This window comes from Callorhinchus milii, unplaced genomic scaffold (assembly GCF_018977255.1).
Source record: "Callorhinchus milii isolate IMCB2004 unplaced genomic scaffold, IMCB_Cmil_1.0 Scaffold3, whole genome shotgun sequence".
NCBI lineage: Eukaryota > Metazoa > Chordata > Chondrichthyes > Chimaeriformes > Callorhinchidae > Callorhinchus > Callorhinchus milii.
The window spans coordinates 92,215,367-92,239,690 of NW_024704744.1; the positions used below are offsets into that span (position 1 = coordinate 92,215,367).

General features: G+C 47.1%; 1 protein-coding gene across 1 annotated transcript in view; it reads left to right on the forward strand.

Annotated features, from left to right (window-relative positions):
- Positions 1-13,923: 13,923 nt before the first annotated feature.
- pak5 (p21 protein (Cdc42/Rac)-activated kinase 5) overlaps positions 13,924-24,324 on the forward strand; it is a 46,128-nt gene continuing 35,727 nt past the window's right edge. Inside the window, 1 exon segment of the mRNA XM_007905464.2 lies at positions 13,924-14,241. Coding sequence (XP_007903655.2) covers positions 14,226-14,241 — 16 coding nt within the window. The 5' untranslated portion in view covers positions 13,924-14,225.

The window sequence follows — 24,324 nt, forward strand, 5'->3', positions numbered from 1 at the left end:
CACAACACTACGGAACTCCACAAGACTCCATAGCTTTCATTTTTATTTGCTCAGTCGGGTGTCTGACACATGCAGAAACCCATTACTGTGCTTAAGAGCATCCAAACCAAGCTGAGGTTTCCAGGCATCTCACCCACACACGGAAATCCCAGAGACAGATTGTAGGAATGGAATGCTCTCTCTGGAGGGATACATCCTGTTTACCTAATTCCGGAAAGTATTAGGCGCAGGTTGGCAAGAGCCAATGCAACCCCCATCTCCCACCACCAGCGCTGCATTGGGGTGTCAGCTTAGACTATGTGATCTGAAGTTCCGACTGTGTGTCTGTCTGTCTGGGTGTGTGTCATCACTTACGTACACAGAACTTCTGAAAACCATCAAGCGAGCAGGCTCAGTGTGCGATCAGGGCTGCACTCGAGTGGATGAAGGACCACAATAATCCATTGAGCTCGCCACTGTTTAGATTGCGTGATGTGAATGATTTTATTTTGCCCTCCACGTAAGGCACAGGCTGACCGGGAAGCTGCTTCCTGGAAAGAGTGGTCTTTGTGTTTTGCGATTGACTGACAATCCACACTCTCTCTCTCTCTCCTCTTCAAAAGTAAGAAGGCATGAGAACCTCAGCAATTCCTAAACATAGCCCCGTGTATTTCTTTTAAGAACTACAAAAAAAAGATAAAATTGGTCACTTCAATCCACGACTGTTTGTGGGACACTGCTGTGTGCAATTGGCTTCCGCATTTCGCCCACAAAATGTACAGTCAATTTACTTTACAGTGTATTCTGTGAAGAACTTTGAGACATCTAGAAGACGTGAAAAGCGCTATATCATTATTATTATTATTTGTTACAAAAAAAGGCATCAAAAGTTAAGACCGAATTAAAAAAATTGCCAAATTCAGGCAGTTCTGAAATTCTGATTCCGTAAATAGAGTGAGTTTAGATCCGGGTGAGATGTCTCACCCTGGGGAGAGGGTCGGGAGGTTTATTTTGCTCAGCCGGGTGTCTGACACACGTGGAAGCCCGTTCCCGTGCTTACGAGTATCCAAACCAAACTGAAAATTCCATGAATCCAACCTACACGTAGAAATCCCAGAGATAGGTTGTTGGAATGGAATGTGCGGGATAAATCCTGCTTACCGAATTCCGGAGAGAATTAGGCACAGGTTGAGAGCCAAGGCTTGGGGACCCCGGAGTGTGTGTGTTGGGGTAACTGCTGGAGTCTAACCAGATAAAACCACAAAGCTTGCCATTGAAAGCACTGTCTGACAAGCTTTCCCGCAGCTTGTTCAGCTAGGACCACCCTACCCTTTAGGGCTTGGGCTTGCAGGGTTAACAGGAGCTGAGACGGAGGATTCTCTGCCCCCAGTGACTGTCAGAGAGATCAAAAAAGTGAAAGTGAGAAGAAGAAAAAAATAATTTGGGGCGAGAGAGTGAAAAATAAAGTATTTGAGAAAGAACAAGAGCGAGAGGAATTGGCACCGTGTGGAAATTCAGTCACAGTTTAACACCGATAACACCAATGACACGATGTTTAGTTTGTACTGTAGCCAATTTGTAGTTGGTGAGATGTCCAGTTAACTGCATTGTTTGCTTATCTGAGAAGGCGTTAACCCGAGGCTCGATCTGTGTACAGGTGGATGTTAAAGATCCCGCGGCGCTGTTGGAAAACAACTTTCTCTCTCCCGGTGTCCAGGCCAATAAACCCCTAAAAACAATCGGTCACTCACTCCATGGTTGTTTCTGGGACACTGCTGTGTGTAAACTGGCTGCCACATTTCACCCACAAAATAGTGGGTAATAACAGTCAATTCACTTTATAGTATATTCTGTGAAGTGCTTTGAGACGGCTTGAAGACGTGATAACAACAACAAGATTAAATTTGTATAGCGCCTTTCACGTCAGGAGGACGTCCCAAGGCGCTGGACAATACAGCATTTCAGACCCGAGCTGGGGTCATGGCGGGGGGAAGGGAGGGGAAGGGGGGTGGCCGATGGCATGATTGAAGAGGAGGGTCTTGAGGCAGGACTTTAAGGAGGGGTCGAGGCAGAGTGATTGAGGGATGGAATTCCAGAGGTTGGGGGCAGAGTGGCTGAAGGCTCTCCCACCAATGGTGGGGGCGGGTGGGTCGGGGGACGTGGAGCATGCCAGAGCCGGCTGAGCAGAGGGAACAGGCGGGTTGGTATAGGGTTAGGAAGTCGCAGAGGTAGGGTGGGGCGAGGGCTTTGTAGGTGAGGACCAGGATCTTGAACTGGATCCTCTGAAGGATAGGGAGCCAATGGAGTCGGGTGAGAATGGGGGAGATGGGGTCACAGAGTTTGGTGCGGGAGAGGACACGGCTGCAGAGTTCTGGATTATCTGCAGTCTGTGGAGGGAGGAGTTGGGAAGGCCGACAAGCAGAGCGTTTGCACAGTCGAGCCTGGAGGTGAGGAAGGCACGAACAAGAGTTTCAGTGGCCTGAGAGGTGAGGTAGTGGCGGAGTCGGGCGATATTACGGAGGTGAGGGAAGGCAGAGCGGGTCATGGCTTGGATGTGGGGAAGAAAAGACAGTTGAGGGTTGAACAAGACACCGAGGTTCCTGACTGGCTGAATTCTTTTCAGTGTTTAGTTGAGTGCTGTAGGCACAGACTTGCTCACTGTGTGACAGACTTTGGCACCTTTCACAAATGTTAAGGAAGAGTTTGCTGGAATTTATACATTATTCCACAAGGACTTCAAATTGAAGCTGTGCATTCTATTTCTGAGAAGCCTGGGCTGTAGAATATTTATTTCTATAATAATAATAATCCTTACTCGCTTCTCCCAGCATCCTGGCTGACAATCCCCCAGATAAATTTGGCCATTTGTTTCAAGAGCTGTTTAAGGCATGTTGCTGTTTGCATGTTGGTGTGACAGCCTGGCTCAGTATTTCCGCTCTCACCTCTTGAGTTAGAAATTTGTGGGTTCAAGCCCAATGTTGGGACTTGACGCTCTGGTGCAGTGCTGGGGGTGTGTTGCATTGTCAGAGATGCCGTCCTTCGGATAAGACGTTAAGCCAAGGTCCTATCTGCCTGTTCAGGTGGGTGTTAAAGATCCCACGACGCCTTTAGAAAAGAGAAGGGAGTTTCTCTCTCCCAGTGTCCTGGCCAACAATCCCCTAAATACCTTGATTCCTTGATTCCACGGCTGTACGCAAACTGGCTGTTGCATTTCATTGACATTACAATTTATCCTGTGAAGCGCTTTGAGGTGCTATCAAATGCAAGGATTATTATTATTACAAAACACACACTCACTACATTTTACAGTAAGTCCTGTGAAGGACTTTGAAATGTCCTCCTGACGAGTTTCATTGTAATAATAATAATATTGTGAGATTATTGTGTGATTCAGCACCTTTCATTTGTAGAGGATGTCTTGAAGTGGTTCGGGGGGGATTGTTGGCCAGGACAACAGGAGAGAGAAATTCTCTTCTCTATTCCAACAGCTCCGCGGGGTGTTTAACATCCACCTGAACAGGCACAGACGGAGCTTCAGTTGGCATTGTTACTGTGTCATCTCTCGCTATCACTGCTTTCTCTCTCAGGACACACGCTTGAGGACATTCCTCATTGCCCCATTTCCTCGTGGGTTGGTCTTGTTAATGAAACGCACTGTCCTGTTGTGGGTCTGTTATTTTGAGATGATGTTATAACTTTCATTTGATGATCAGAATTAATTATTAATGCGAGATTCACGGCAACAATGTTAATTTCAGAGATGGGAGATCATCTGTTTTTTACACTGGTGACAATTAAAGTATGAGCAGGTCTGTGTGTGTGTGTGTGTGTCTCTCTCTGTCTGTCTGGCTGTCTGTCCAGCCAGCACACCAGGTACCTGCAGACAACACCACCACCAACAACTTGGATTTAACAATAATAATCTTTGCATTCGATAGAGCGCTTTTGAGATGTCTCAAAGCACTTTACGGGACACACTGTAAAGTGTAGTGACTGTGTATTTTGTGGGTGAAATCCCTTCAACGTTCGCCCACAAATATACAGTCAATTCACACAATGTGTTCTGTGAAGCGCTTTGGGACGTTCTCCCGATGTGAAAAGCGCTATATCAAATGCAAGGATTATTATCTATTTACACAGCGCCCTTCATGTCAGGAGAACATCCCAAAGTGCTGGACAGTGAGAGCTTGTCTAAGATACACTTTGCAGAAAATCCAGTGAAGCGCTTGACTAGGTTTCGATGACATGCTAATAATATTAATTCTTACATTTGATATAGCACCTTATCATGTCTTCGAGACGTCTCAAAGCACTTCACAGAATATAATGTTTATTTCATGGGTGAAATGCGGCAGCCAATTGTGCACAGCAATGTCCCACAAACAGTGGATTAAGTGATCAAATTTATTTTATTATTTTTGAAGGGATTATTACTCTCGGAAAGCGATCAGCCAATTGACTAACAACTGAGTTCCTACTTACTGCTCGGTAAACAGAGACATGCGGAGTAAGGAAACTTGCCTAAGGTTTTGCCCTGCCTGGGAATCGAACCCAGGTCCTCTCGCTTCCGAGGTGAGTGCTCTAACCACCACTCCAATACTCTTTTAGATGAGACGTTAAACTGAGGTCCCATCTGTGCCTCATCAGTGACACTATTGGAAAAAAGAAGGGAGTTGCTCTCTCCAGGTGTTCTGGTCTACAATCCCCACAGATACAATTGGTCACTCACTCCATGGCTGTTTCTGGGATATAGCTGTGTTGCTGTGAAGTTGGCTGTCTCGTGCACTTTGCAGTAAATTCTTTGAGATGTCTCACAGCGTAGCACTTCGAAACATGATAAGGAACTCTATCAAATATATTCTCGTGAATAATGACCCAAGTTTTAGATTGAACCATTACACGTTTGGAGTGAGTTGGTCGTGGTGAAATAGATTGATGGAAATCCACTTTCTCCTTTCATTGTGGATACAATATAATATTCCTCGTGCTTTACACAGCACCTATTACATCACGAATAACTCAAAGATCCTCACAGGATTCACTATAAAGTGCAATGACTGTGTGCGAACGCAGTAGGCAGTTTGCTCACAGCAACATCCCACAAACAGCCACCGAGAGAGAGAAACTCCCTTCTCTTTTCCAATAGCTCTGCGGGATCTTTAATGTTCACCTGGACAGGCACAGACGAGACCTTGGTTTAATGTCTCATCCGAAGGACGGCGCCTCTGACAATGCAGAGCTCCCCCCAGCACTGCACTGAAGTGTCAGCCTGGACTGTGAGCTCAAAGTCCTTGACGTGGAGATGCGCTGTTTACAAGGATTTATATTCTACACCACTGCACTGAATTAGCAGTGATCCGGGCATTGTGTGAGGACAGTGAGGCGGGTGGGAAACGTCTAGAATCAGCATGTCCTGACTGTCCAGTGTATTTTGGAGGGTTTTAGAGTTTGGGTGCATTAATGATCTCATTGTTGTCAACATGCGCAGTGTTGTGGAAACCACACAGGCTTAATCACAGGGCAAGGGGCACGTGTAATGGTATCAGCCTTGCTCAATCGCTCGCACTCTCGCTTCTGTCTCAGAAGGCTGTGAGTTCAAGCCCCATGTCAGGGACTTTGAGCTCACAGTCCAGGTTGACGCACTGGTGCAGTGTTGGGGGGAGCATCATAATGTCAGAGGTACCGTCCTTTGGATGAGAGGTTAAACCGAGGTCCCATCTGTGCCTATTCAAGTGGACGTTAAAGATCCCGTGCTGCTATTGAAAAAGAGAAGTTTCTCTCTCCTGGTGTCCTGGCCAACAATCCCCCAGAAAAATCAATCACTCACTTCATAGCTATGTGTGGTTTGTTGCAAATGCAAGGATTAACCTCATTTAACAGCCTCAAATTAAGTTGTTTGCAGTTTATAAATATAATAATAATCCCTGTGCTTGATTCAGAGCCTTTCACATCAAGAGGACATAACAAAGCACAACAAAGTATAGCAAGGATATACTATAAAGGGCAGTAACTGTGTATTTTGTAGGTGAACGCAGCAACCAATTTGCACACAGCAACATCCCACAAGCAACCCAAAATGAGTGACCAGTTCTATCTGGGGGATTGTCAGCCAGGACACCAGGAGAGAGAAACTCCCTTCTCTTTTCCTATAGCTATAGCACTGCGGGGTCTTTAACGTCCACCTGAACAGGCACAGGGGGGAACCTCGGGGTTTAACGTCTCACCTGAAGGGTGGCATCTCTGACAATGCAGCACTCCCCCCAGCACTGCTTAGACTGTGAGGTCAAAGTCCCTAACGTGGGGTCTGTTTTGAGTTGACTGAGCCATACTTTGTGAGGTAATTGCTGTACCAAGCAGTAAAACGTGACTTTACACGGCTGAGTTTGTGTTCATTGGCAAAGCATTCAAAAGGTGATTGGTACATAACAAAAACAACAAAATTATATTTGAATAGCGCCTTTCACGTCGGGAGGATGTCCCAAGGTGTTGTACAGTCTGTTCCGGATCCAAGCTGTGGGTCGGGATTGGGGAGGGCAGAGAGAGAAGGAGGGAAATCAAAAGCACGATCGAACAGGAGGGTTGAGATGGGTCTTGAAGGAAGCAAGGGAGAGGGCAAGGCAGAGGTACTGCAGGATGGAGTACCAGAGGGTGGGGGCAGAGTGACACATACTAATTTACCTCTCCATTCTGGCTGCTTTAACACCAATTAGTTTTGGAGGCAACGATTACAAGACAGCATAATAACTGACTCTCAATGCCCGTAAAGCACCTCATTGACAGGCTGCTGATGATTTACAGAGTACAGTGGCTGTTACAGACTCAGTATTATGTATGTGAGTGTGAATGCTTTGCAGCATCCAAACCTGAAGTCCTATATCTCAGTGGTTAGAGCTCTCGCCTCGCAAGCGAGAGGACCTGGGTTTGATTCCCTGCAGGGTCAAAAACTTAGGCAAGTTTCCTTACTGCACATACCTCTGTTTACCTTAGCAGTAAGTAGGAACCTGGTTGTTAGTCGTTGGCAAAATGCTTTTCGGGAGTAATAATCCCTCCAAAAAAATAATAATAATAATTTGGTCACTCAACCCATGACTGTTTGTGGGACACTGCTGCGCAGAATTGGTTGCCATGTTTCTCCCAAAACAATATCCAGTCAATTCACTATAACAATAATCCTTATCACGTCTTCAAGATGTCTCAAAGCACTTGACAGAATATATTATAAAGTGAGTTGACTATACATTTTGTGGGTGAAAGCGCTTTGAGACATCTCGAAGATGTGATAAGGCACTGTATCAAATGCAAGGATTGTTATTATTATTTATTATTATTCAGAGTAGTGCTCTGCCTTTTCCAGCTCTTCAGCACTTGATGTTAAGCTGATTTGTTTTGATATCATCCAGAAACAGTGTTACTCTAGGATAAATGCACAGGCATAGAGAGTGTCATCCTGGTTCAGTCACTCGCACTGTCGCCTCTGAGTCAGAATATTGTGGGTTCAAGCTCCACTTTGGGGACTTTGAGCTCACAGTCCAAGTTGTAATTTATTTTTGCTCAGCCGGGTGTCTGACACAGTGTAAACCCATCACTGTTACTTAAGAGTCTCCAATCCAAGCTGAGGTTTCCCTGCATCCCACCTACACATGGAAATCCCAGAGAGAGATTGTTGGAATGGAATGCGCACTCTCTCCCTGGAGGGACACATCCTGTTTACCTAATTCCGGAGAGTATTAGGCGCAGGTTGGCAAGAGCCAAGGCTTGAGGACCCCAGAGCGTGTGTTGGGGTAAATGCTGTTGTTGATCCTGATAATCTGTTGACAAACATGTCACCTTAGAGTCACTGAGGATGGCTTCAAGTCCATAATGAGTTGGTGGAAATTGTGGCTTACACAGGCCTTTACGGATGGTTGGAGAGAATCTCAGTGGATCGAGGGTGGCGTGGAGAGGTAGAATTGGGTGTCAGGCTACTACACGCGTGGAAGTTAACTGTGGATGAGGTCACTACAAGGGGAGTGTAGACAAGCAAAAGGGGGTGGTGGGTGGGGACGAGGATATAGAGCCTGCGGACTGTGCAGGTCACTGAGAGGGGAGAGGAGGAGAAGCTGTTAGGAGGCAAATTGAAGCAACGTGTCAGGTAGGCCTGGGACCAGGAGAGTGAGGTCCCATGGAAGTGGGTGAAGGAGGAGAAGTGATCGAGGAAGATGGAATTCTCTTTGACCGAGCCTTCAGCTTCCCTCTCGACTCTCTACCCCCTCCTCGCTCCCTCCCTTCCCTCCCCTCACCCTGACCATTTCTCCCTTGCCTGACCCAACTGTACAGCGCCATGGGACGTCCTCCTGATGTGAAATGCGCTCTATAAATGGAATCTTGTTGTTGTTGTGGTGGTGGAATGATCGACAGTGTCAAAAGCAGCGGAGGGATGGAGGAGGATAAGGAGGCAGAGGGTCACAGAGCGTCACAGAGGCACAATTGGTGGCAATGCTTTGAGTTAAGATGTCTTTCCTGGTCGGCGTCTGTGCTGATATTTCACTTTGCAACCCTGAACTTGAGCCAGGGCACTCACTGCTGATGACGGCACAGTCCAGCCTGGCACTTCGGCGGGACCTGGAAGGACAGACCAGACACGGGGGGCAGGGAACACTCCCACTCAGCTCCTGTTAATCCTGCAAGCCAAAGCCCTAAAGGACAGCGGGAAAGCTTACCAGACAGCATTATCAATAGCAAGCTATGTGGTTTCAGCTGGTTAGACTCCAGCAGTTACCCCAACATTCCCCTAGCCTCCTCTTCTCATGACTGATAAGTTCCATCCTGTCTAATCTTAAAGAAACAGTGATGGAAAGCACCGACTAAAGGTCACACTTTGTGTTTCCATAGCAGCAGCTGCTTGCATAAGTAGTCACGAGGCAAATGGACCAGTCTCAACTAATTCCTTTAGCAAATAACCCTGTCAGCTGCCACTGTGTGGCCTCATGTACAGGGTGATAATAATAATAATAATCCTTGCATTTGATATAACGCTCTATCACTTCTTTGCGACATCTCAAAGCGCTTCACAGAATATACTGTAAAGTGAATTGACTGTATATTTTGTGGGCGAAATGCGGCAGCTAATTGTGCACAGCAGCGTCCCACAAACAGTCGTGGATTGAGTGACCAAATTATTATTAGTTTTTGAATAAAAATAATAATTGATCAGCATGTGACTGAAAGTTGGCTTATTTTGAGGCAAAACGTGTTGCTGACGTCAGCTGCAGATTAATAATAATCCTAACATTTCATCCTGCGTCTTTCACGTCAGGAAGAGGTTTCAAAGTGCCCCAATGTAGTGAAGTGACTGCGTAATTTATAGGCTATGAATATGAAAATTGGAAGTTTGAGGTTAGAGTGTATGAGGCAGTGGGATTAATAATAATAATCCTTGCATTTGAAATAGTGCTTTATGACATCGATAAAGTGGATTAACTGTATTTTGTGGACGAAACATGGCAGTCAGTTGCGCACAACAGTGTCCCACAAACAATCGTTGATTGAAGTGACCAATTTATAATTTTTTTTTGAAGGGACTATTAACGCTAGAAAAAAGATCCGCCAATCGACTAACCGGGTTCCTACTGACTGATAGGTCAACAGGGGTGTGTAGAGTAAGGAAGCTTGCCCAACTTTTCGCCCTGCCTGGGAATCAAACCCAGGTCCTCTCACTTGCGAGACGAGTGCTCTAACCACTAAGCTACAGGACTCCCCAAATGACATTCTTCTGCGCTGTAAATTTCTGAGTCCAGGCTGACCTGCTTCTTACTTTAACCACAGGAATGTATTAAAACTACAGGAACAAAGTGAGTTGTTATGGTGTGAATTCTACCCGCCGTATAAATTCACTGTGTACCCTTTCCTCCTGGGTGATCTCCATAATGAATGAATTCCTTACACTAACTGCTCGTGGTGGCAGACTAAAAGCTTCTCACCTTTGTTTTCCCCCCTGCCCCACCCTACTACGGCAACATGAGCCTGCATCACATCCCCGCCCGCCCTGACCCCGTATCAGCCACTCTGCCTCCCCTCCACTCCCACTCTCTACAACTCCATCCCAGAGCCCCTCCGCCTCACCTCCTCCCTCCCCACCGACAATGGCGGAGCCAGGTGAAGTTGCAGAGGTGGGGGGAGACAGAGCGGGTCATGGCACAGATATGGGGTAGAAAGGACAGTTGAGGGTTAAGTAAGATGCCAAGACTGGCTCAGTGAGATGGAGTGCGCATCCTTGGATGGTGATGTGAAGGAGGAGGCGCTGACAGGAACCAATCAGGAGAGCCTTAGTCTTGTTGACATTCAACTACAGAAAGTTAGGTCTCATCCAAGACTTAATGTCTGACAGATATTCTGTCAGGACAGCAGTGGTCCTGGAGTCAAGGGTGTCATCTGCATACATGTGGAAGTTGACCCCATGTCTGCAGTCTGCGGATGATATCATCAAGAGGAAGCATATAGATATTGAAGAGGAGGGGACCAAGGACAGAGCCCTGAGGAACTTTATTATTAGTATTAGCAACAAACTATTTACAACTCATTCAAAATATTCCTCACATTGCTGGCTTGGATTTGTTGGCAAAGAGTGGTTCATAAATTCTTCAGCTAACCCTCCCGAGCGCTGGCTGTGTGTCAGGCGGGGCAGGGCAACAGGTGTGAACGGCTGATTGGGAAACGTGGGCTTAGTCCACGACACAAGGGTTAGGAACTTTCTAGCTATTTTAAGTAGCGATTAGCCAAGCTCGAGCCCTTCAATCTTGACAATCAAGACGCCTCAAAAGGGACCTTATAAAGACTACATTTTAAATGGGATTGAAAAAGTAAACCCAGATCATTGCTTTCAGATGCACCGAGACAGTAGAACAAGAGGACACAGGGTTAGAGCTGTAAAGGGGCAATTTCAGGACAGACACCAGGAAGTGTTTCTTTACCCAGAGGGTAATTAATGACTGGAACTGGTTACCAGGAAGGGTGGGTTGAGGTCAGGATACTGGGACTCGTTTACAAAGCAGCTGGATGCTCTGATGGGGGTTGTTAGGGTGGGTGTTCTGGAGGGAGAAGATCGAAGGGCCGAGGGGTTTTCTTCATCCATATTTTACTCTGATGGTAAGAGGCTGGTGACTGGGATTATTTATGGTGCTCAGAGCATAGCAGGTTATGGGGGGATGTGACTGATGGTGTACACTGGTGTACAACAATGAGAGGGTTTGTCAGGTTAGAGAGGGGACCACTCTGGCCTCTGGGACTGAGCCTTAAACTCAGAGCCAGGACTGAGCCTTAAACTCAGAGCCAGGAGGGTTAGAGCTGAGAGCAGGGAACATGTCGTCACACACAGCGCTGTGAGGGGGTGGGACGCTCAGCCCCACAAAGCTGTAGAGATACAATCAATAGAGATGTTTAACAGAGACACAGACACAGACTGTGGGAAGGGAGGGAGTAAAGGGTGTGTGGGAGAAGGCTGGGCACTGGGATTAAAAGATCTGCCGCAATCTGATAAACTGCCAGAACAGCCTGCAGGGGCTGAATGGCTTCCAAACTGCTCCTGTTTTCCTACGAACGCTTATTAGTTTCCATGACTGAAGGTCACAATATGATAAATGAGGCACTATCTTTTGCATGGACTGAGATGACTCTAGATATACAACAAGAACAATTTGCATTTATACTCATCAACCTTCATTCAGGGTACGTCCCAGATCACTTGACAATGGCGGAGCTTGACACCTAGCCGAGGTGGGGGAGGTGACCTTAAGCATGGTCCTTAAAAAGAAGGTCTTCAGGTGTGATCTGAAGATGGACAAGGAGGGGGCAAGGCAAAGAGATTGAGGCAGAGAGTTCCAGAGTTAAGAGGGGAAGGAGGGGGCAAGATGGAGCGATTTCAGAGTTTTGGGGTGTAGTGGCTGAAAGCAGAGCCTCCAATGGGGAAGGGAGGGCACGAGGGACTGGAGGCTGGAGCCAGTCAAGCAGAAGGGGCTTGTGGTGGAGTGGGAAATAAGATGGTCAAAGAGGTAGGGGGGTGCCAGGGCATGAAGGCATTTATACGCGAGTGTGAGGATTTTGAAATCAATCTGTTCTGCATTGGAGTCTGGTGAGGACTGGAGTGATGGGGTTACGGAGTTTGGTGTGTGTGGGGTTATGGGTGGCAGAATTTTGAATGAATGGGATTCACAACATGAAGTTCAGTATGAGGGTATAGAGCAATGAGAGTGTCTGAAGAGCTTTGAGATGTCCTTCTGATGTTGTGTACCAGTACGGAAACTTGGTGTCTTGTTTGACTCGCAACAGTATTTTAAACCCCACATCCATGCCATGACCCACTCTGCCTTCCCCCACCTCCGCAACATCACCAGGCTCCACCTCCATTTCTCCCCTTAGGCCGCCGAACCCCTCATTGCACCCTTTCATTAAATCCAGGTTTGACTACGCTAACAACCTGATCGCTGGACTTCCCGTCACTCTTCCCTTCACAGGGTGCAGATCATCCAGAACCCTGCAGCTCGTGTCCTCTCCCGTACTAAGCTCCATGACCCCATCACCTCACCCACACACAGCTCCACTGGCTCCCCTTACCTCCTTCAAGGCCCGTCTCAAGAACCTCCTTTTGCACTCCTTTTCGGTCACCTTCCTGCCCCTCCCTGCCCTCCACCCCTCTCTAATCCCAATGCCCAGCTCAGGTGCAAACCCCTCATTGTCCAGCGCTTTGTGACATCCGCCCGATGTGAAAAGTGCTGTATAAATGCAACTTATTTTTGTTGTTGATGTCAAAACCCGTAGTGTAGTGGTTAGTGCGCTTGCCTGGATTCGATTCTGGGTCGGGGAGAAATCTTAGGCAAGTTTTCTTACTCCACGCGTGACTGTTTACCCAGCAGTAAGTGGGAACCTGGTTGTTAGTTGATTGGCGGATCACTTATCCTTCGAGACGTCTCACCGATGTGATCAGGCGCTATATCAATAATAATAATAATAATAATAATAATCCTTGCATTTGATATAGCGCTTTTCACGTCAGGAGGACGTCCCAAAGTGCTTCACAGAATATACTGTAATGTGAATTGACTGTATATTTGTGGGCGAAACGCGGCAGCCAATTGGGCACAGCAATGTCACACAAACAGTCATGGATTGGAAATGACCAATTTTTAGGCTCTGTGGAGTAAGGAAACTTGCCCAAGGTTTCGCCTCTGCCTGGAATTGAACTCAGGTCTCTCGCTTGCAAAGCGAGTGCTCTAACCACTGAGCTACAGGACTCCACTCAAATGCAAGGAGTATTATTTATGTTGTGTAAAACAAAAGAATGATTATGTTCTGTTTTAATGCAGCGTTTTTTTTAAAAAAGGGGGCTTTTCGGTGGGGCAGGGGGGGTGCGGGTGGGGGGGAGGGTTGGGCTGGGGGGAGAGTGGTGCTCGTGCATTCCGCTTGTCCTTCGCTAACCTGAGGCAGAGAGAGATAAACCGTGGGGTTTGAAACAAAAGGAGCCATTGTGTAAAGTAATCCCGAGGACTTCAATAAATAACATGACATCAGCACTGACTGGGACATGGTGAAACCCACACACAATGGGTTGTCATACTGCCAGTGCTGTGTGACTGACTACAGCAGGTGCTCTGCTGGACGACTAGAGTCAGTAATAAAAAGCTCTCGCCCTTTGGGGTGGGGGTTGGTGGGAGTGAGAGTGAACTGCTGTTATGTCAGTCACAGTGCCAATGCTGAAGTGCTTCGACACAGCACAGCTCCACACTGAGCTACCCCCAGCCCCCTCCCCACCCCCCGCCCCTCACACTCGTCTGCAAGGCTGTCACAGTTGACACCGAGCGGTTTGTTATCCTGGGCGGGAGGCAGGCGAGTGTTCAGAGTTATTCGATCCGTTTGGAATCAAAGAACCGTTAGAGAAAGACAAGGCTGGTGTCAGCGTTCTGCCCTGGCTGGCTGTCTGTCCGGCTGTCTGGCTGGCTGCCTGGCTGGAGTGCCTGTTACGTGGCTCACAGTCAGAAGTGTAACAGGGAGACAGTCTCTCTCGGCAGCTTGTTTTGCCTGTTTATTTGCTGGAGTGTGTTTGGGGTTCCTGGGCTGTTGTCCTGACCGCTGCTTCCGGCTGCCCTGATGCCTTTGATGTCTAACCTCCACGAGCCGAGTAGCAAACTGCGCGGTTAGACAACAACAACAACTTACATCTATTAGTTCAGACACTTGGTCACAAATTTTACAGAGCGTCGAGGGCTGGTTTTAACATGCAACAGTTCCCAGGTGAGTGAGCGAGCGAGGGAGGGAGCGAGGGAGGGAGGGAGGGAGAGAGGGAGGGAGCTCACCTCTGGGTGAGTGATCTCAGTGCTGATGTGACTCTTGGAGTGATGAAATGACTTGCTCAGGTGAAAACACCAAATGGATTTACTTTTTTTAATAATGTCGGATTAAATATCTCAAGTCTAGCTCTCTTACATGCAGTGTAATAATAATAATAATAATAATAATTATTGCATTTGATGGAGCATTTTCCATATCAGGAGGATGTCTCAAAGCCCTTCACAGGATACTGTAAAGTGTAGTGACGGTGTGTTTGTAGGTGAAGGCAGCAGCCAAGGTCCCACAAACAGCCATGAAGCGAGCGAGCAATTTTATCTGGTCGGGATTGTCGATCAGGATACCGAGAGAGAGAAACTCCCTTCTCTTTTCCAATAGTGTCACGGGATCTTTAACGTCCACCTGAACAGGCATAGATGGGACCTCAGTTTAACGTTTCATGTGAAAGACGGCCCCTTTGAAAATGCAGCGCTCCCCCCAGTCCTGTGCTGGAGTGTTGACAACAACAAATTGCATTCACACAGCGCCTGAGACATTGGGTGGATGTCCCAAGGTGCTGACAATGCAGGGTTTGAATCCGAGATGGGGGTTGGGATCAAGAGGGTGGAGGGCAGGAAGGGTGGGAGGATGACCGAAAGCGCGGTCAAAGAGGAAGGTCTTGAGACCAGCGTTGAAGGAGGCAAGAGAGGGGGAGAGGTGGAGGGGCTCTGGGATGGAGTTCCAGAGGGTAATAATAATAATCCTTGCATTTGATATATCGCCCTATCACGCTGTTGAGACGTTTCAAAGCACTTCACAGAATATATTGTAAAGCGGAGTGACTGTATTTTGTGGGCGAAACGCGGCAGCCAATTGCACACAGCAGTGTCCTACAAACAGTCGACAAGCTCAAAGTCCCCGACATAAGGCTTTGTGACGTGTACGTACACACGGGCCACAAATCTGGGAGCTAGAGAATATGTGTTTGATTTGAAACACAGATAAATCATTGAGAAATATATACAGTAGTTACTGGAATAAATAGCATTACTGTGCTGACAGAAACAGTAAACTGTGGATCTGATGGTATCACTACTTAAAGGAGGGGACGATTCAAGATCACATTAAATACTGAGCTTACGTCTCATGTGAAGGACAGCACCTTCGACAATACAGTGCTCTCCCCAGCACTGCGCTGGAGTGTCGTCAACAACAACAAGAAATTGCATTTACACAGCGCCTTAGACATCGGGAGGATGTCACCTTCAGCCAGTCAGTAACAGCTATAAAAGGGAGGTTTGGAGGAAGGCTTCACTTACAGGGGAATAGAGGGTTTTGGGAGAGGGAAATTGAGGGATGTGGGAGAGGGGCGTGGGGGAAGGGAATAGAGGGATGTGGAATAGAGAGCTGGAGGCTTGGGTGTTTCAGTGTTGTAATGGTCTGTGTAATTGTAAGTAAAAGTACGGTTTGAGTACAGTATTAAACTGATTTCCTCTCTGAGTCCATGTTGGTATCTCTGACAGCTGGGTGGACCACAGGGTATTTCAGGACAGCTGATTCTTTCATCAGACAGTCCGTGTCATAAACGTTAACCTGAGCGAGAGACAACTACAGCTGCCCACACAGACACGCGGTGTGAGGGAGGGGGTTTTGGTGGGGATGGTGGGAGAGCAACGAGGACCGTTGTAGTATCACTGGGAGTTGCCAGCCCTCATCACTAGAAGTGGAAAGTTGGCTTCAAACACCACGTGAGCTCAAAGCTATATGGCTTTAGCTGGTTAGACTCCAGTAGTTACCCCACTTATGGTAATGGGTGTCTATGTGTGTCAGACATTTGGCTGATCATGGTGATGGTGACAGATACCCGGCTGACCAAAATGTTGACCCCCAAAATAAACCATTCTGAAGAGCATCTTCTCATTTATATAGCATTTTACAGCAAATCTTGAGAATCTTATAATAATAATAATCCTTGCATTTGATATAGCGGCTTGACACATTTTCGAGGCGTCTCAAAGCGTTTCACAGAATATACTGTAAAATGAATTGACTGTGTATTTTTGTGGGCGAAATGTGGCAGCCAATTGCTGGATTTTACTGTAAAGTGTAGTACTGTGTTGTGCAGATGATCACGACAGCCAATTTGCCTCTCGCAATGTCCCACAAACAACAAATTGCATTCACATAGCGCCTGAGACAATGATCAATTGTATCTGGAGGATTGTCGGCCAAGACCCCGGAGAGAACAAGTCCCTTCTCTTTTCCAATAGTGCCGTACTTAAGAGTAACCAGACTGCAAGTTCCAAGTGTACCACCTACACATGGAAATTTCCGTGTGTCTGGAATGGAATGCAGCGCTTGCCATTGAGAGCACTGTCTGGCAAGCTTCCCCGCTGCTTGTCCAGCTCGGGCCACCCTACCCATTAGGGCTTTGGCTTGCGGGGTAAACAGAAGCTGAGTTGGAAGAATCACTGTTTCCAGTCACTGGTGTGCCCATGAGCCAGGCTTGAGGATGGACTTAACACCGACATTCAGTTGCCAAGCATCACCTTGAAGCCAGTTCAGCTCCGAGGAGACCAACTTACTCCACCCACCTCCTGCCCCCAGCCCCAGTTGATATTGTCTCTTGTCCCTGAGATTGTTCCACTCTCTTCATGTGAGAGGGATTCCGTTGCTAGGATCCGCAGAGATTGCTGTGAAGACTATGTGTTTGGCGGTGGAATTGTTGGATCCGTGACATAATGGGAGCAACAGGAACAGTCTTTCTGTCTGTAAATGGCGATTTATAATGGAGAAATCTGACCTTCACTTCCTATCTCAATTAAATCCCTTTGTGTAGTGGTTGGAGTGGTTAAAACCTTTGACAAATTTGTCCCACCAACTCCTGCCAAATTTCACCCATAAAACATAGCCAATTCTCTTTACAATGTATTCTTTGAAGCCCTTTGAGACGTCTCAACGCCGTGATAAGGCGCTATATCTTATTATTATGAAATGTGGCGGCACCTCCAAGAGAAAAAGAATTGCTGTGAATTGCTAGTGTCTCAGCCTACCTCAGTCGGCCTCTGAGTCAGAAGGTTGTGAATTCAAGCCCCACGTCAGGGACTCTGAGCTTACAGTCTAGGCTGACGCTGACAGTGCTGAGTGGGGAGCGCTGCATTGTTGATTACTGTGTCTTTTCAAGTGGACTTCCTGGGAGCTAATATAAGAATTTGCTGGCGAAAGAAGACCAAGGTCCATCTAGTTCGCCTTCCACTATCCTGGCAGTCGCTTCACATGTCATGTCCCAAACTAAATACTGTATCCTGAGATATTGTTTCCTAACAGAAATCTATCTAATTTGTTTTTGAAACAAACAACACTTTCTGCTTCCACCGTCTCCCCTGGGAACCCGTTCCATATGTTTACCTCTCACTCACTGAAGTAGTGTTTCCGCAGATTTGTTCTGAATTTACCCGTCTTCATCGCAGGCCGTGACCACTGGTTCTACTGCTCAGTAGCAGATAAAAAAGCTTATCATGGTCTACATTATCTAGTTCCTTCAGAATCTTCAGAATACAGAAAACTGCAATCATATCGCCCCTCAACCTTCTCTTCTCCAGTGTGAACATGACCAGTTTTCCTAATCGCTCCTCGTAGTCCAGTCCTTCCATCCCCTCAATTATTCTGTTTTCCCTCCTCTGTCTCCTCTCAATCTCTGCAATATCCTTTTTGTATTGTGGTGACCAGAACTGCACACAGTATTCCAATTGCAGTTGCATCAGTGATTTATAAAGTGGCAGGATTACCCCACTATTTCGGTTCAGTATTGCTCTTTTAATACAGCCCAGTTTGAAATGTCATGCGAACATTTGAAACACCTCACGAGGTTTACAACAACAACTTGCATTTATACATTTATATAGCGATGTTGTGCAGGGGAGGGTCCCAGAGTACTCGAAAAGCATTTGCTGTAAAATCTAATGGCTGTATATTTTGTAGACAAACATGGCAGCCTATTTGCACATAGCAATGTCCCGCAAACACTGGACAGTCAGTCTGGACTGTGAGCTCAAGATGTGGAGTACGTGCGGAAACCCATCACCATGCCGCCAAGCCAAACTGAGAATTCCACATATGTCTGTCAGCTACATACTGAGAATTCCCGTTTCTGGAATGCAATGCTCTCTCCTGGGAGGCATGCGCCCTGCTCATTAATTCCGGAAAGTATTAGGCGCAGATTGACAAGAGCTAAAGCTTGGCTACCCCAGAATGTGCGTATGGGGGTAAATGCTGGATTTTAACCAACTAAAACCACATACTTTGCCATTGATATCACTGTCCGACAGCTTTCCCTCTGCTTATCCAGATAAGACCACCCTACACATTAGGGCTTTGGCTTGCAGGGTTAACGGAGCAGAGTGGGAGGATTCCCTGTCCCCAGTGACTGGTCTGCTTATCCACGTCCCAACAACAACAAGATTGGATTTGTATAGTGCCTTTCACGTCGGGAGGACGTCTCAAGGCGCTGGACAGTGTTTTATAAGGTCCTAAGTCCCAACATGGGGTTTGAACCAAAATCTCTTGAATCAGAGTGCTACCGACAGGGCAGTTTACCTGCCTGTCTCTCTGAGTTGTTGTGGTGGTTTGAGCACAAAGTCAGCATCAATGTGTTTGGAATTGTGAGAATGAGCAACGCCAGAGAATGTTCCTAGTCCGACACTTGTCAGTTCTATCATCTGTCGCCTAATTTGACAGGGTATTGATCACAACGAGATGCTGAATATAGCACTGTATGAAACAAAAGGCGTATTATTGTTAAAATCTCTCCTACTCTATATTGCTAGCAATTGGTTTAGAAGTAACATTACATTTACCAGCGCTCACAGTCCAGGCTGTTGCTCCAGGGCAGTGCTGGGGGGAGCGCTGCATTGTCAGAGGTGCCATCCTTCAGATGAGACGGTAAACACAGGTCCCATCTGTGGCTGTTCAAATGGATGTTAAAGATCCCATGGGACTGTTTGACAAGAGAAGGGAGTTTCCCTTTTCTGGTGTCCTGGCCGACAATCTCACAGATAAAGATGGCCGCTCTCTTTATGGCTGTTTGTGGGGATGTCGCTGTGTGTAAATTGGCTCCTGTGTTCACCTACAAAACACACAACAACAAATTGCATTTACATAGTCACCTCACTCGACAGTAAAATCCTGTGAAGCACTTTCAGATGTCTCAACAAAGTGATAAAGTATTGTAGCAAATGTAAGGATTATATTGTGAGACTGACTTACATTAATAATACCATAATAATAATCCTTGCATTTGAAATAGCTTTCATGTTGTCAAAACGTCTCAGGGCACTCCGCAGGATATACTGTAAAGTGGATTAACTGTGCATTTTGTGAGTGAATTACATGCAAGGATTTTTGTTATAATTATTATTTAGCTACTCCCTTTGGAACAAAAACAACAACAAAATTACATTTGTATAGCGCCTTTCACGTCCCAAGGCTCTTTGCAATCAGTGTTTCGTTCCTGAGCTGGGGGTCGGGATACTGGAGGCTGAAGGGCAAGGGGGAAGGAGGGTGACCGAAGGCGATGGCAGAAGAGGAAGGTCTTGAGATGGGTTTTGAAGGAGGCAACGGGGAGTGGGGGAGGGCGAGGTGGAGGGACTGCGGTATGGAGTTCCAGAGGGTTGGGGCAGAGTGTCAGAATGCCCACCCACCAACGGTGGGGCAGTCATGAAGCAGACCAGAGCCCACAGAGTGGAGGGAGCGGGCAGGTTGGTGGGGGTTAGAAGGTCGCAGAGGTAGTGGGGAGCAAGGCCATGGAGGGCTTTGAAGATGAGGACCAGGATCCTGAACTGTATCCTCTGTGTGATGGGAAATCAGTGGAGTCGGGTGAGGATGGGGCTGATTGGGTCACGGAGCCCGGTGCGGGAGAGGACACGGACTGCAGAGTTCCTGATGATCTGCAGCCTATGGAGGGAGGAGTTGGGGAGGCCAACAAGCAGATCAGCAGCTGTGAGTGTTTAAGATACACATGAGCTGCATGAGGCACACATGGGGCCTGCCTGCCTTAGAGCTAAAAAATACAGGCTGACTAGTTGCCTCAGTTCACAAGAAATGCTCAGAAAAAGCCACAATTTAACATCATCCTTACTTTTGATAATCACATCATCAAGACGTCTCAAAGCGACTATGAACACCAGCAGGGACTCATAAGGCCGAATGTCTTCTTTGTAATTATAATAAATGATAATAATAATAATAATTATCATCATCCTTGCTTTTGTTATACAACAACAACAACAACAAATTGCCTTTCACGTCAGGAAGACATCCCAAGGCCCTGGACCTAGTGCTTTATCACATCGTTGAGCCATCTCAAAGCGCTTCACACGATATACTGTGAATTGCAGTGACTGTATTTTGTGGGCGTAACACATATTCCTTGCATTTGATGGAAAACCTTTGTGCAACGTCAAGGCATCTCAAAGCGCTTCACAGGATTTACTGTAAAGTGTAATGACTGTGTATTTTGCAGGCAATCGGGGAAGCCATTTTGCACACTGCCATGTCCCACAAACAGCTATGAAGTGAGTGACTGGTTTATTTTTATCAGGGAGGGGAAGATTGCTGTGGAGCTTGTAGCAATAACGTGCCTGAAGTTACAATCATGATTGAAGGGCAGTAAATTCAGAGCAAATCTGCAGAAACACTACTTCAGTGAGCGAGTAGTAAACCTACGGAGCAGGCACCGGAGGGAGATGGTGGAAGCAGAAAGCGTGGATTCTTTCAAATGCAAATTGGATAGATTTCTTTTCTGTGTTACTGGGGACACAGTATATGAGTAATTTGAGACATGACATATATATAGGAAGTGTAGTATGGCTTGGAAGAATCAGGCAATTTTGTATCTAAGGTTCCGAAAGCTTTCCACTCTGTTGTAGACTAATCCATGTAGGATTGATTGCCATCAACATCTCCATTATTGTAGCAAATGACTACCCGGATGGTAGAAGGCAAACTAGAAGGACCTTTGTCTCTTTTCATCTAGCAATTCCTATGTTTCTATGTATCATCATCATCAAATCCAAGTATTACTATTTATCTGTGTGTTTGTCTGTCTCTCTGTGTGTCTTTGTCTGTCTGTCTTTGAAATCTTAGGCAGTTTCCTTACTCCGTACGCCTCTGAGTACCTAGCAGTAAGTAGCAACCCGGTTGTTAGTCGTTTGGCGAATGCTCTCTGGGGGAAATAATCCCTTCAAAAAAATTAATAATTTGATCACTCAATCCATAACAGTTTGTGGGACACTGCTGTCCGCAATTGTCTGCCGCGTTTCACCCACAAAATATGCAGTCACTGCACTTTGCAGTATATTGTGTGAGGCGCTTTGAGACGTCTTGAAGACGTGATAAGGCTCTATATCAAATGCAAGGATTATAATTATATTATTATGTTATATATCATTCAGCGTGGGGCAAAGAAAGTGGAGGTTAGCCCAAGCGCTGACATTGAGAGTTTGTAACAGGTGCTGTCCATGTGAGGGGCAGACACTAATCCTGAGGAATGACGGCAGCTGACGACAGGGGGCAGTGGGGGCGGGGGGAGATCGAGTGACGTAACAAAACAGGTTCAGCCCCCGGGAAACCGAGCATCCAAATTGCTCTCCATTCAAATCACCGGCCGGGAATGCCTGTAGACTCTGACCTTCAGAGTCTGCCCAGAGTGTGTGTGCTGCGTTTATGGCTGGTTTGTCCCGATTGTTTCAAATGTGAACGCTAATGCGGGGTGTGATAACTGGCTGCCATGATCGCCTGCACAGACACACAGTCACTACACTTCACTGTACAATCTGTGGGCAGGGAATCCTCCTACTAAGCTCCCTGCAAGCTCAAGCCCTAACAGGTAGGATGGTCCTAGCTGGACAAGCAGTGGGAAAACTTGCCAGATAAGCTATAATAATAATAATAATAATAATCCTTGCATTTGATTTGCTGACAGCATCAGCATCCAAGGCTGCACTCTCCACCTCTCAAAGCCGGTCAGGAACCTCGGTGTTCTGTTCGACCCTGAGCTGTCCTTTCTTCCTCATATCCGCGTCACAACTGGCACCGCCTTCCATCACCTCCGGAACATCGCCAGACTACGGCACTACCTCACCCCTCACGCGGCTGAAACTCTGGTCTACGCCTTTATCACCTCAAGGCTGGACTATGGGACTCTCTCCTCGTCGGCCTTCCCGCCACCTCCCTCCACACTGCAGGTCATTCAGAACTCTGCAGCTCGTGTACTGTCCCACACCAGACACCGCGACCACATCACTCCCACCCTCGCTCACCTCCACTGGCTCCCCATCCCCAGAGGATCGAATTCAAGATCCTCATCCTCACCTACAAGGCCATTCACGGCCTCGCTCCCTCCTACCTCTCCGACCTACTATCCCTATCTACCTGCCCGTACCCTCCGTTCCTCTGGCTCCGGTCTGCTCCACGTCCCCCGCCCCAACCGCCCTACCATCGGTGGCCGGGCCTTCAGCCCTGAGGCTCTGGAACTCCATCCCCCAGTGCCTTCGCCGCTTCCTCCCTTTCCTCCTTCAAGGCCGGTCTCAAGACCTTTCTCTTTGACTGTGCCTTCAGCTCCCCTCTCGACTCTCTTCCCCCTCCTCGCTCCCTCCCTTCCCTCCCCTGACCATTTCCCCCTCCTCGCTCCCTCCCTTCCCTCCCCTCACCCTGACCATTTCCCCCCTGCTCGGGCCCTGACCCGACTGTACAGCGCCTTGGGACGTCCTCCCGACGTAAAAGACGCTCTACAAATGGAATCTTGTTGTTGTTGTTGTTGATATAGCGCTTTTCACGTCGGGAGGACGTCCCAAAGCGCTTCACAGAACACACTGTAAAGTGAATTGACTGTATATTTGTGGGCGAACGCGGCAGCCAATTGCGCACAGCAATGTCCCACAAACAGCTGTGCAGTTTTATCTGGTTAGATTCCAGCAGTTACCCCAACACACACTCTGGGGTCCCCAAGCCTTGGCTCTTGTCAACCTGCGCCTAATACTCTCTGGAATTTGGTAAACAGGATGTGTCCCTCCAGAGAGAGAGTGCGCATTCCATTCCAACAATCTCTCTCTGGGATTTCCATGTGTAGGAGGGATGCAGGGAAACCTCAGCTTGGTTTGGAGACTCTAAAGCAGTGATGGGTGTCTGCACCCCGGTAAAGTTTTCTCACCCGGCTGAGCAAAATAAAATGTAAAAGGTGATAAGGTACTATATCAAATGCAAGGATTATTATTATTATTACTATTATTATTATTATTATTATGTTGAGGCGCTGGGGCAGTGGAGGGTATTTTTTTCTGGGGTGGGTGGGGGTCAGCCAACACAATCAATTTTCAGGATTGAATATTTCTTGATTTATGCCATAAATAATTAAGGATCATTGGTTTTGATGCAGCAGCTTTGTGCACTGGTTATCAAACTACAACCTCTCAGTCAGAAAGGTTGTGGGTTCAAACCCCATGTCAGGGACTTTGAGCTCACAGTTTAGGCTGATGCTCCAGTGCATTGTCAGAGGTGCTGCCTTTCAGATGGGCATTAAACCGAGGTCCCGTCTGTGTCTGGTTCAGGTGGACGTTAAAGATCCATTGGAAAAGAGAAAGGAGTTTCTCTCTCCTGCAGATGTCTCGAGGGTCTGATCAAGTGCTGCGTCAAATGCCAGGATTCATATTATTTATTCTAATTACAGACAAGCCACTCCGGCTAACGGATCCGTGCCAGTGTTTGTCCATCACACGAGCCTCCGCCTTTCTCCTCCACGCCTGCTTTCCTTCAATAAATATAATGTAACAATCCCTTCATTTGAAGCAGCGCTTGATCACCAGCAGTAAGTGGGATCTCGGTCACAAGTTAGTCGATTGGCGGATCACTTTTCCGGGTGTCATGATTCCTTCAAAAAAACAATAATAATAAAAAATTGATCACTTCAACCCACGACTGTCTGTAGGACACTGCTGTGTGCAATTGGCTGCCGGGTTTCGCCCCCAAAAATATACAGTCAATTCACTTTACAGT